The 12,735-nt window shown below is 36.7% G+C and overlaps 1 protein-coding gene across 3 annotated transcripts in view; it reads left to right on the top strand.

The window, feature by feature from the left end:
- Window positions 1–10,557: 10,557 nt before the first annotated feature.
- Window positions 10,558–12,735, top strand: part of LOC131429313 (carcinine transporter) — a 41,123-nt gene continuing 38,945 nt past the window's right edge. Inside the window, exon 1 of one of the 3 annotated variants that reach the window (XM_058593376.1) lies at window positions 10,558–10,697. Coding sequence is in view for 1 of the 3 variants with exons in the window: in XM_058593374.1 (XP_058449357.1) it covers window positions 11,105–11,158 (54 nt within the window). In the remaining 2 variants the exon portion in view is untranslated. The other 2 variants (XM_058593374.1, XM_058593375.1) reach the window with 2 other exon arrangements.

A 12,735-nucleotide genomic window follows, 5' to 3' on the forward strand; every position in this document is an offset into this window, starting at 1 on the left:
AACAGGGGTGACGGATCCATCCAGTGTTCGTATTAAAATGGCTCCGTACTGTTGTGAGTGGTTACTGTTTTGTTTCGTTTTCATTGTTGTTGTTTCACACGATGCAATTCGTGGAGACCAAATTTGTCAAATGACGGAAAATTTCATTTGTAATGACTGCTGGACCGATCAACGGGCTTATTTTGTGATCCAGTGATCCAAAGGCAGTCGTTCTCAGTATTTATTTTTTTATTTAAATGAATTTCATGTCATGTCATTTTCCAATCACACTATATTACATATGTGCATCTTATAAGATGTAAAATTACAGGGTTTTGTTACGAAGTGTATTATTATGACATAATCACCAAACGATAGACGAGGATCCTTCTGAGGAAATTTGACATCGTTGAAGTGCAGAAGGAATATTGAAGGTCCGATATGGCTTCCCTGCGAAAAGCTTCACTAACTTTAATTACTAAACGAAGATTTTTGAAGTATGACTTTAGTCAACGAAGAAAAGTTTGATGGAATCCAAGTCTGGCCAATTCAGCAATCGTGATGTCGTGGTTGATTATATCAAAAGCGAAAAAAAGAAGTGTGTACATAACGACCGTTGCTTTATAGTTGTAGAGCGCTTAGTGTCGTCGGCTTAGTCATGAAGCCGTGATGAGTTTACAAACCTTTTCGACGGAATTACGCTAAAAGAGGTAATTACGCAGTAGTTGCTTATATCCTTTTTATCGCGTTGCGGAATGAGTACATAAAGAAAGCTTTCTTTAAATCGGGGAATACTGCTGTAGTGTGACATTCAAAATAATTACACCTGGCAAATTGTTTTTTTTTTTAAATTAACTGCCGGTATACCGTCAGGACCTGAAGAAGTTGAGACCGTTAAACCCTACAATTGCCGTCCGTATTCAGTCCTCATCTATATTGATGAGGTTCAATGAGTTATTAGATACGGTAACGTTAAGTTCCGCGACTGCTATTTGGATCAAGGTTTCGACTGAAAAAAAAAAAACACGACAGAACTTTTCCGCAAATTTCTGACAGATTTCTTGTGTGCACGAACCAGTACGTTCTCCATATTTACTGGACCGAATTATGTTTTCGAGAAGACCTTGGATTTAATTTCAACGAACGTTGTATATTGTTCAAGTGGGTGGCATGATAACGCTTGACAGTTTTCTGATACAACTGTTATACCTGTCTGTAGTTTTTGTTTTGCAAGGTATATCCATCAAGTTTAGAGTATCTTCTACCGGCTCTTTTTCCGACGGAAAATGGTTACTCAACTACATTACTTTTGTGGAATTTGACCGTTCTGTATCAACAAACTTTGCAAAAGATAATTGGCTTACAGAATCATTGCATGATTTTATTGACAAAAAGAATCCTTCTAGGTCAGGGCTCGAACATACGAAAACTGTTTTCGTTCAGCACGTCAGCAAAGACATGTCACATGTATTATAGCATTAAATTTACGTCTGGTTATCGATTCAAGTTGAACTGTTTAAGTTTGCACTAAGGAGTTCAATTTGAACTGCTCTGCACTGACGAGTCTAGGACGAAACGTAAAGAAAAGACAAAAATACGAAAACTGGTTTGTTATCCATTAAATTAAACCGCTAATCCGGCTCAACAGAAATACAGAAATAACTGACCGTTTTTTTCTATTAGTAAAAAAACCATAAAGCTTTTTTGAAGTGTTAAGGTCATTACTACCGGACATAGGGATGATAAACTAGAACTAGTATTTATAACATGAAAACTTGATTTATTTCGCAATAACAGATTTGTTTTCTGTTTCTTTCTCTACATAACACGTTATAAACAAAACTCGGAAAAACACTTATTTCATAATATACTGCTCGTTTAATTTCAGACAAATCAGTTGCATATCACAGTATGACAAAATTTGTACATTAGTTTTTCAGTTCCAACTGGTCAGGAAAGCTCCGATCCGTTCCAAGGACACTTCCGACAAGTCCAATGGAATGTACTTGAAAACTAGATCTCGGAAATAGTACACGCTTACCAGCGATAATACTAGCTTCACTATTATTGCTGAGAGCATTACCATGTTGAGCAGACTGAATGCTGATAGTACCAGATTGATGATGAACGCCAGGCACTGGAACGGAAGAAGGACAACGAAGACAATCACCTTGTAAATAATCCAAACTATGTACTCAAACGGAAAGGTGAATGAGCTGAGTAATCCATTGCCGAAGATGTAGTACGAAATTGGGAAGTTAGGAGGATTATAGATCCTGTACACTACATTGGCAAATGTGACAAATGGTGCAGTAAAAATTGTTCCCAATAGCAGAAGTATTTTATAAATAGTATAAACTGCGATCGCACTCAAAACTAGAGCAAACACCATCTTCATAGTGCATCTGGAAGACGTTAATGCGCGCGATGTATAGTTTCGCTCGTACTGTACTGATTGGATAAAAGCAACACTACCTGTTATTCACAAGATTGACGCAAGCGAAAAAGGAATCTCGGGGAGAAATATATATGTTATATGCAGAAAAATTTTGTCTATTTTTTTTATATTTTCACTTGTATTTAGGACCTATAAAATCGTTTCCATTTTGAAACAAAACGCTGGTCCTAAAATAATCTATTACATACGGAAAATAAACGATCAATACAACTCATAGTTCATATAAATGGTGTTTGCATCATTCTTGACATCAATGCTGCTGATCAGCGTTGCCAGGTCATTTTTCCAAAAATCTGTTTTCGGCGCAAAAATCTATCTGTACCATATCGGTATCAGAATCTCGTCAACATAAGTTCACGGAAATGTCACTAAAGCTCATTTTGGTGAGCAAAAAAATGGTCTCGTAGCAACCTTTTCTACTGTATATCCATGCTATCAACGAAAATCGGTATTTATCTGCAAGATCCGTGAATTTTCGGTATTTTGGGAGTACATATCTGTATTGCGGTATTGAGGTCAAATATCTGTATAAATACCGATAAATCGGTATACCTGGCAACGTTGCTGCTGATATCCGCTAAAACAAATCAGTGAGAGAGCATTAGAAATGGAGTCCAGAAATGCCAGGTAAAATTTTGAAATATCAGTATAGATTAAGCGAGCGAAATAACGGCCGAGTCACTGTCAAAAGTCTGCAACGTTTGTTTACTGATTGCAAAAAAAATCAGAAAACTGCAGAATATCTGCAAACATATTGGAAAACCTAGTAAAATTAGATGCCGAAAATATATCTGCCGTACCTTAAAGAAATCTGCAAATTTACAAACTAATCTGCCGACTTGGCATCTCTTGTGGAGTCCGGGGTTGTCATGTTCACGTTCAATGATTTTGTGGCGGGATAAACGCCCAATGTTAAAAAGTGGTAATCAGAAATGCCAGATTATCAGGTTTTTGGAGAAATCGCTCAGTTGCCATTTATGCAGATCATTAAAGTCGCTTTCGAAGGTTTTATACAGAACAATGTATTAATACAGGTATTGTCGCTGCAATTAAGGCATAAAAATATTTTTAGTCCACCGAGCATTGAGATGACACCTTTTATTTATCAATACACGTGTTTTCTGCATCAATCGCCCTTATTCTGAATAACGTCGTATGGTTTTTTCCCTCGTATTGCATTTGTATTCCCCATAACGCTAGCAAAATCAAAGGTAGCTATGATTCGATCGAACCACATTCGATCGAAAAATCAATACGTCGTTATTCAGAATAAGGGCGTATATTCATTTGTCTCTCAAAAATTGTGACTATACTGCAACGAAGACCATGGTAACCGTTACCATTTCGGAGGGTTAAGTTACCAATAGTAAACCAATGAATTTTTTTTACAGACAATATAACACATTTACACATGATAAATTTCTTTAAATCATAGTACAATGACAGTGAATTTTATTACGTCTTCTCTTCTGTCTAATGGTTGCAATTACCATGCACATAAGCAAAGTCTTGGCAATACATTCCTTTCGTGGAATTTGGCCTTTCTGTTTCAACAGACTTCGCAGCCGATTCTTAGCGTACAGAATTATTGCATGGCTAGTAGTATGGATCCTACTGACACTAAGAATCCTTCCATGCACATAGTGACATTTATTTACTTCCGCTGGTTGAAACTGTAGTATTGACTTTTTCCATAATTTAGTACATTTAATAGTATTGAAACTGAACCTTATTGCGTTTCAATCCTAATAACTACCAAATCAATCGGGTTGCAGCAATTAAGTGGACATCACGCAGAAGTTTATGCTTGTGTGCTGGTCAGTGCAGTAAAACTTCATTCAATTCAATTGAAACCGAATGTGAAACACACTGACGATCTATCTACTGCAGTAAACTTCACACTATGACACATACAACGTTCGCTGACGTACCGAAATGGCACCATTCAGTTCTTTAATCGATTCTTTTCAAATCAAAGCTCTGTTTAACTACCAAAATCAGGTATAGTTCTATTAATTCGAAGAGCGAAGATCATGAAGCAGCTAGACTAGACTGTGCTGCTAAGCAGCATTTGAAACTGAGCAAGCAAAACTTCAAATGAATAGGTACGATTATTCAACTGACGATGAATTCTGGGAGCTTCATTTGAAAATTGCAGCAAAAGTCATATGAATTTGTATCGATATGCTGACGATCAGTGGCTATAAACTCCATTTTCATACGATTGAAAATGAAATTTTACCGAACTGATACGATTTTTTTCAGTTCGCTTTCTCATCTCATCCAAGTCAGTCGATAAAACAAAACCGCTTACGTTCGGGACGGAAGAAACCAAGTACAGTATTGTGTAGTGAACAATAGAACGATCTCGAAATGAGTGAACCAAACGAACAAAAGCTACCGCCGCTACGAAAGAATACAATTATTGTTGAATTCAGGCAGTGCAAAATTCGACCTTCTACAGGGTCCGGCACTCGAAGTGTAACCAATTAAAAAGGCCATAAATTCAGTTTGGAAAATTACTTTTACTTAATTCAAAGTACAAAATGTGTAAAAATAATACAAAATTCAGAATCAATTCACTTTTGCTCGATATGACCACCTTTTGCCTTGACTTGATGACTTGAGAGAGCGAAGGAATTGCTTCGTTTGGCCGAATGTGACTTGCAGGTATTTTGGCCCACTCGCGGACAATAACTTTTTTCAGCGCCTCGAGACTGGTGTATCTTTTAGTTCGGACTTTGCTCTCCAAAATGGCCCAAAGAGAATAATCCATTGGATTCGCATCTGGTGAATTCGAGAGCCATTGTGTGGACGTGATGAAGTTCGGAACGTTGTTTTTCAGCCATTCTTGGTTCACTCGAGCTTTGTGAGACGGTGCCGAGTCCTGCTGAAACGTCCATGGTCTGCCACCGAGATGTTTGTCTGCCCACGGCTTCAAAGCAACCTCCAGAATACTTTCCCGATAATATGTCGCATTTACCTTGACGCCAGGCTCGATGAAAACGATTGGAGAGCGTCCATCTGCGGTTACAGCGGCCCAAACCATTATCTGTTGCGGGTGCTGCCTCCTGGTGGCCAATCGATGACTCAAATTCTCGTATGAACGGTCGATCAAGTAAACCCTATCGTTTTGAGAGTTTACGAATTGCTCAATTGGAAAAATTCTCGTCAGAAAATACAATGTTCGGAAATTGACCGCTTTCGGCCAAACGAAGCAACTCCTTCGCTCTCTCAAGTCATCAAGTCAAGGCAAAAGGTGGTCTTATCGAGCAAAAGTGAATTGATTCTGAATTTTGTATTATTTTTACACATTTTGTACTTTGAATTAAGTAAAAGTAATTTTCCAAACTGAATTTATGGCCTTTTTAATTGGTTACACTTCGAGTGCCGGACCCTGTATACGAGAACTTGATGGTTTGCTTAAAGAGCAAATGCACATTGATATTAAACGTGTGCATTTATTTCAACGCAACAAGACAAATAAAGTGGTTTATATCCAGTTCTATAAAGAGTTGGATGCAATTCAATTCGCTAAAGACAATAATAATGTGCACTATGTAGAGCATGAAAATATCAAGTACATCATACCAGTATTTATGGAAGATAGTACTATAGAAGTGCGTGTGCATGATCTCCCCTCAAGCGTCATCGATCCTTATATACGCAAAACTATGTCCCAGTACGGAGAAATTCTTTCCAGGTATTCTAAATTGCGTACGTTTGTTACGCATGAGCTTGAAGAAGGCTATACCTTCTTATGTCAATTTCGGCCAAGATACAAGAATTCCGTGCAAATCACTTATTACCTATGACAATCAGATGGCCACATGTCAATATTGCCAAAAAGCCGTTCAATATGGTAAGTCATGTGAAAAACTGAACAAGAAGACATCTGCACCGAAGGACAACAGCGCTCCCTCCACACCAACCTTAAAAAACACCAGCACATCGGAGACAGCTATCAACAACAATGATGCCACAGGCCCCCCTTTATTCACTGGATAGCCATGAAAAGGCCTCTCCACCAAGAAAGAAAATGACAACAAGATCCAGCAATAATAAATTCAAGTAACTACGTGACACATAAAAAATATGTGACAACAGTAATGATTCTGACATACGGTCCATTTCATATTCAATTATGATCCGATGGTTGTTAAGAACATCACGTAAACTCCGATGACAAAGCCTTTTCTGGAATATACGTGATTTTTTACATAAGATTATCGTGTGGATTTTTCTGAGTGTGTAGTGTCGTAACCAAACCTAAGCACCTAGAAAAGACACGTCTGTTAGAAGTAAGCTTCGATCGCAGAATGAAAAGAATTCTTGTTTTTATCGTATCAACAAATCCTTAACATGTCCGTATCCATATCAACGAAGTGCAATTGTTTAACGGTTTCCATAGTTACGCAACTTTGATTTTCAGTGGTGCCAGTTTCATCAGAATAAAAAATCACTTTGGTAGTATAGAATTCATAGAATATATTTTATTATTTCAAGTATCCACTCTTTACAGCATTCAAGCCTTTTTTTAATTATCATTATTCATTCATCATATTCCCTACATCCTTCCTCTTCTCTACAGTTTATTGTTCGTGTGATGATTGTCAATGATTGATGATTAATGAAGACTTCGACACGACAGAATTTTCGCAAACATAGCGAACCCCTTTTGAGTTCATAATCTAGCAATTTTATTTTTTTAAATTCACCATTGCGTTGAACAAATTTTCAAAACCAATAATTTCAATATATCCGTTTTGAGTGACTGTCTACATGAAAATTTTTAAAGAATCCTCCTTTTCTTAAATTCATTTTGCATACGCAAATGTCGTTACCGATATTTAAGGTACGCGACAACATGCAAATTGTTAAATACTCTAACGTGTTCATACAAACTCTATGAATCATGCCAAGATCTGAACGTTGCATTTGTCTTATTTCTGATAAAATATCTGATCATTTGAAGGTTTTAACGAAACGCGTGATACACACACTCATTGTAGAATCGTGAAGCTCGCTCCCAACAACGATATTTTATAATTTTTCGCTGTCAGAACATGCGAAACTCATACTACTTCATTATTAGGAACAAAAGCGATTCCGGAAGAATTGGCCACTCAATACTTAGCGTTTCCGGAAGTATGGGTTACTCAAATAAGTTAGTAGTGTCTCGCAACACAGTGGCGTCGTCAAACATAGAAGCATTCCTGAACAATCGCGGAAAATCACCATTAATGTTAGATTCAATTATTTTATTTTATTTTTTTTCTAATTTCATTTATATTCCTCGCGTGTTACACTCATGTATGGTTGATAATCACAATTTTGGAATCGCGTCTTGAAAATACATTATTTTATGCGCATATCATATTTGTATGTGAAACATAGAGACCTACTCGCTCTAAAACATCTGTATGAGAAACATAGAATCCTACTCGCTCTATATTTCAGAATATTGAAGAGACCTACTCGCTCAACAACTGCTTTAAAAGGTTTTATGTAGAGTCCTACTCGCTCTACCTTGATTCCTTTTAGTTTTTTGAATATGTTCTTCATTTAATTAGATTTATTATTTTTCATTCAATCTTATACTGCAACATGTTTTGAAAAAAAAATCAATTAATGTTCTTACCTACCACCTGCGCCATAGAAAAGACACGTCTGTTAGAAGTAAGCTTCGATCGCAGAATGAAAAGAATTCTTGTTTTTATCGTTTCAACAAATCCTTAACATGTCCATATCCATATCAACGAAGTGCAATTGTTTAACGGTTTCCACAGTTACGCAACTTTGATTTTCAGTGGTGCCAGTTTCATCAGAATAAAAAATCACTTTGGTAGTATAGAATTCATAGAATATATTTTATTATTTCAAGTATCCAACCTTTACAGCATTCAAGCCTTTTTTTAATTATCATTATTCATTCATCATATTCCCTACATGTAGCATGACGTCATTTTTCAGCGAGCTTTCAGTCAGAGTATCCCTGCTATTCGATCAGATTTTTTTTTAAATCTGCCGATCAGAAACTGATCAGATTTAATTTGGATCAAAACCACAATTCCCACTTCCCCAGTTGTTAGATCTGGTCTTAGGAAGCAGAACAATGCTACTACAGTGCCTATAACCAGAGTGACGATAGCTGCTCGTTTGGAATGACAGCTTTGTTCCGAATGAGCAAAGACCAATTGTGGAGAACTTCCGTTGAACGTTTTTCCTTACCAAGGAGCAAACGACCTGTCAAATACAGTTAAAGCTAACAAAACTGTTAGAATTTCGAACTAAATGTTTCGAATTGTTACTAACATTACGGATGAGATGTAGTCACACTGGTTATAGGCACTCTTAGTGTAACATAATCTGATAGGTCGAAGACGAAACGTGAACAAAACTAAATATGGTTATGTGCTCTAAGCTCATTAAGATCTCATGAATTTCCGTTAATAAATATCAATTCGGTGTATTATGATTGTCTTTGTTCAGTGACTAACAAAACTAAACAGAAGCTCTCAAAGTAACTTCTCACATCATTTATATTACATTAGCATAAATCTGTGTCCATATTAAATGGCAAAGCGGACTAGAAATTATAATATTTTACAACGTGCTAATCACGGAATGTTTTCTCAGTTGATTATCTACCACAGTGAGCGATAAAACAATTATTCTATTTGCCTATCATTTTCCGCAATCATATTAATGGAATTACACCAGGTGCTTTAGACGATTTAAAGGCGGCTCCCAGATTAGCTGAGACATAGATAATGGACGTCCAAGTTAATTTTTCAATTTTATTGTGAAATGTCAACATCAAGTTGTGATTAATATGTGGAGCGATTTATATTAAATTGTGAATCAGTAAAAACGAGAAGTGCTATTATTCTGCTATTTGTCTAGCATCATTTTCGAGTGTTTCGTGAAATGAGAACTCTGGATTATTTCGACGTTAAAACTAATATCACAATAAACTTAACTGCGACTTAACCTTATATTATATCTCGATGAACATTAGAAAAGGTCCCAAGTGCAAATGACAGTTTCTCTTGGTTTACTTTCTCTTTCAATTATTACGGCAAATTCCAGTAATTCCCCAAAAAACTCTACAGTACATATCGAAAGTTTATGGTTTTTACTATTATCCTATGTGAATTGTTAGATGGAAAGATTACTGATTGGACCGTAATACTCGAAAGAGAAAGTAAACAAAGAGAATCTGTCATTTGCACTTAGGACCTTTTCTCGTGTTTGTCTTCATATATTCTTATCCCGTGCGTCGCAGAGGCGTCCAATAGCTCAATAGAGTTCCTTTAAACGGCCTTATTATCGCCAAGTGGAACCTGTGTTCGAACTCGCAAACAATGATTACTCATGCGTGCGAAACTTGATAGTTTCTTGAGCAAGATGATTCCAGTCTGAACGTTGGCTCTCCCATGGTTTGGACTCAATAAAAAATCAATTAAGTCAAAAAACAACTCCTAGGACTACTTTGACATGGTCATAAAAGATAGACAAAAACACTGTTATATTCTTGGCATTGCTAAATAAACAATAACATGAAGCGAAACATCTAATATCGGATTATAATTATATGTTCCGATTGATATGGATACTCGTTACGAGTTTTCGCTTTACAGTTCGTTTTGATATCTGTTATATGATTCAGTAGATTCCATTGCAGTTCATTGGATTTTCTTTGATAAGTATTGATATTGTTCTGCGTGTTTTTTCAACACAGAGCGTGCTCCTAGCTTCCTCACGCACTCCATTGTTACTAGTTATTGACGATCTCGACGAAATGTGTATTCCCACCCTTGTGTGGGTCAGTTGTAACGCGGCCCGATTTGCTTCTGTCTGCTCTTTAGGGCAAACCTGTTGCACTACTGTAGTCAGCAAGAATCGCATGCATTCTCCCGACTCCCCGTTGCTGAGGGCATTCAATCAACCAACCGTCGTGAGTAGTCTTGTTTGCGTTTTCTCACGTTTTAGAACAAGTAAAGCAATGAGTGTTGATGGCGCGAATGATTTACATACCTATTTACTAAACTCAATCGAACGCGTTGTCGCCGTGGAAAATGCAGCACGGGAGCACACCTTTTGTCTCATAACGCAGTTGTTTATATTTTTGTTATGATTATAATAATTGGATTAGCTCTTCGGTTTCCCGTTTCCCGATCCGTTCGATGGCCATCATTCATGGTTGATTCCGAGTGGAAGTTATAGAACTACAACGAGTGCAGCTGTTCAGGTCCAGGTAATCGTCTCCGAGTGTTAGTTGAGTTCGGAAAGCAGTACTAGAAGGTAGTACAACTCCTCACCGGATAAGGCTTTTGCTTTGACCATGTGGCAGATGGCGAAGAACAATTATTGTTGCTCATTGATGCACGATTCGCATTGCGTAACGTGATTCGTGTGAGTTCTGATTGCTGAATATTGTTGTGTTGATTGAAGTTTACCGTCACCTGCTTAAGCCGAATATACCAAATGATCCGCGAAGTAGTGAAGGTGGCCGGGGGAATTTCGATCTAGAATTTACTTCCAATCGATATTGAAGCAGCCAACGCAACGGCGAAAAGGGTACACCACGCCGCAACGTTTTAATTCAATAATCGCGTTCGGTTCGGTCGGGTGCTTAGTACAAGTTATTGAAAGAGAGTGAAAATGGACGTCCAAAGTGAGCCTTTGAAGGAGGATTGCGAGAAAAATGCGTCTGAAGTAAGCAGTAAGGTTTATCCTGCAGATTTTAGTGTAAACGATTAGAGGGTTGAATCTCTATAGCCAAATAGTGAGACGATGCTAACCCAGGCAGTCGAAGTTTGATTTTGGAAAAAATGTTATAAATAAACGAGATTATTTATAAAATGTGAATTTTTGTGGTTACAATTGATAGTGGAAACAATTTTTTCCTGAGGCAGTTGATATTGTAATTCAATAATGATCTCAGGACAAGCAAAAAAGTATTCAAGTATTAGTGTTGAAGATTTTCTATTTTCGTTAACCGAAGCTACTTGTGTATCATTTTTATTGTTCATATTATTGTTATCATCAATCATCATGTTACTTAAACCGAAGTCCATTTTTCCATGTTCCTGTATTTACAAGAGTATTAGAAACAGATGTAAACCAATACAAAGTTTTGGTATTACATTTCTTTTGTGGAATTTTACCATACTGTTTCAACAGACTTCACAGCTACAATGCTTTTGACACTAAGAATCAATCGGCCAACATGGGTACTCCGACCTTGTATCCCTCTGCAATATAAACTTAAGTTGCATTTAACTTTGTGCAATTCAAATACTCGGCAAAAGACCAAAAGTTTGAAACTGATGTAAAATAAACGTATGTTTTCTTGCATACGTTTCTATGTTTTCTATTTTGTAAAGCTAACGAACCTTCGGTTGATGATTGAGCTTGGCAATAAACAAATCACAGTGTTGGTATCATAAACATTAAAAGGAACTTAAAACGATACCTGCTTAGTTAGTGAAATATGTTTTGTTGTATAAATCACTCTTCTATATACATCCAAGTAGATAATCATGGTGGAGATTTCGAAATGTATTCCTAATATTAATCATAATATCATATGTCGGCATCCATAGACCGGCGTATGCCTTGGGCCACTCGTGTTTTATGGAAAATTATTGAAAGAATTTATTTGAATTTTGTATTGTTAGTAAAGTGAGTGATTTTGGCAGCCTTGGTCCACTGCTCATGAACAGAGAGAAAAAAAAGAGAAAGAAGTGTGCCGTTTCGGCTAAAAAACCTAAGGAGTCCTTAACACCTAGAAAAAAGGCTAAGTGCATTCATTCCGTCAAGTTTAGAAACCAATTAAAGTGTAAAAAGTTTCAAATTTTTATTATTTTTCATTTTTACTTGCATGATATTATTATAATTTATGGTAATAATTCTAGTAAAAATATGAATTCGTGAGTAAATACCACCTTAATCATTCTTTTCTTTACAAGGAACAATAATATTCAAAGTTTTATCAACAATTCCCGATCAGATGCACATAACAAAATCATCACACAAGTATATCAACAGTTGATAAAGACTGTCCCAGAAAGTATGGACGCAACCAAAAACCGCTGCTATTTCGCAATGGTTCAGAATCTGTCAATTTTTATGGCTGCGTCCTGTTGTTTACACTCTTCTCTAACCACTTGTGCAGTTGTTTATTCGTTTTCATTAGTTTGTTTCGAAATGCGTGGACTTTCAGCAGAACAACGTCGAACAATTGTGTACAAATGGTGCACAGAACGCGGACTGTCACTAAGAAAGATAGC

The sequence above is a fragment of the Malaya genurostris genome, chromosome 2, assembly GCF_030247185.1.
Source record: "Malaya genurostris strain Urasoe2022 chromosome 2, Malgen_1.1, whole genome shotgun sequence".
NCBI lineage: Eukaryota > Metazoa > Arthropoda > Insecta > Diptera > Culicidae > Malaya > Malaya genurostris.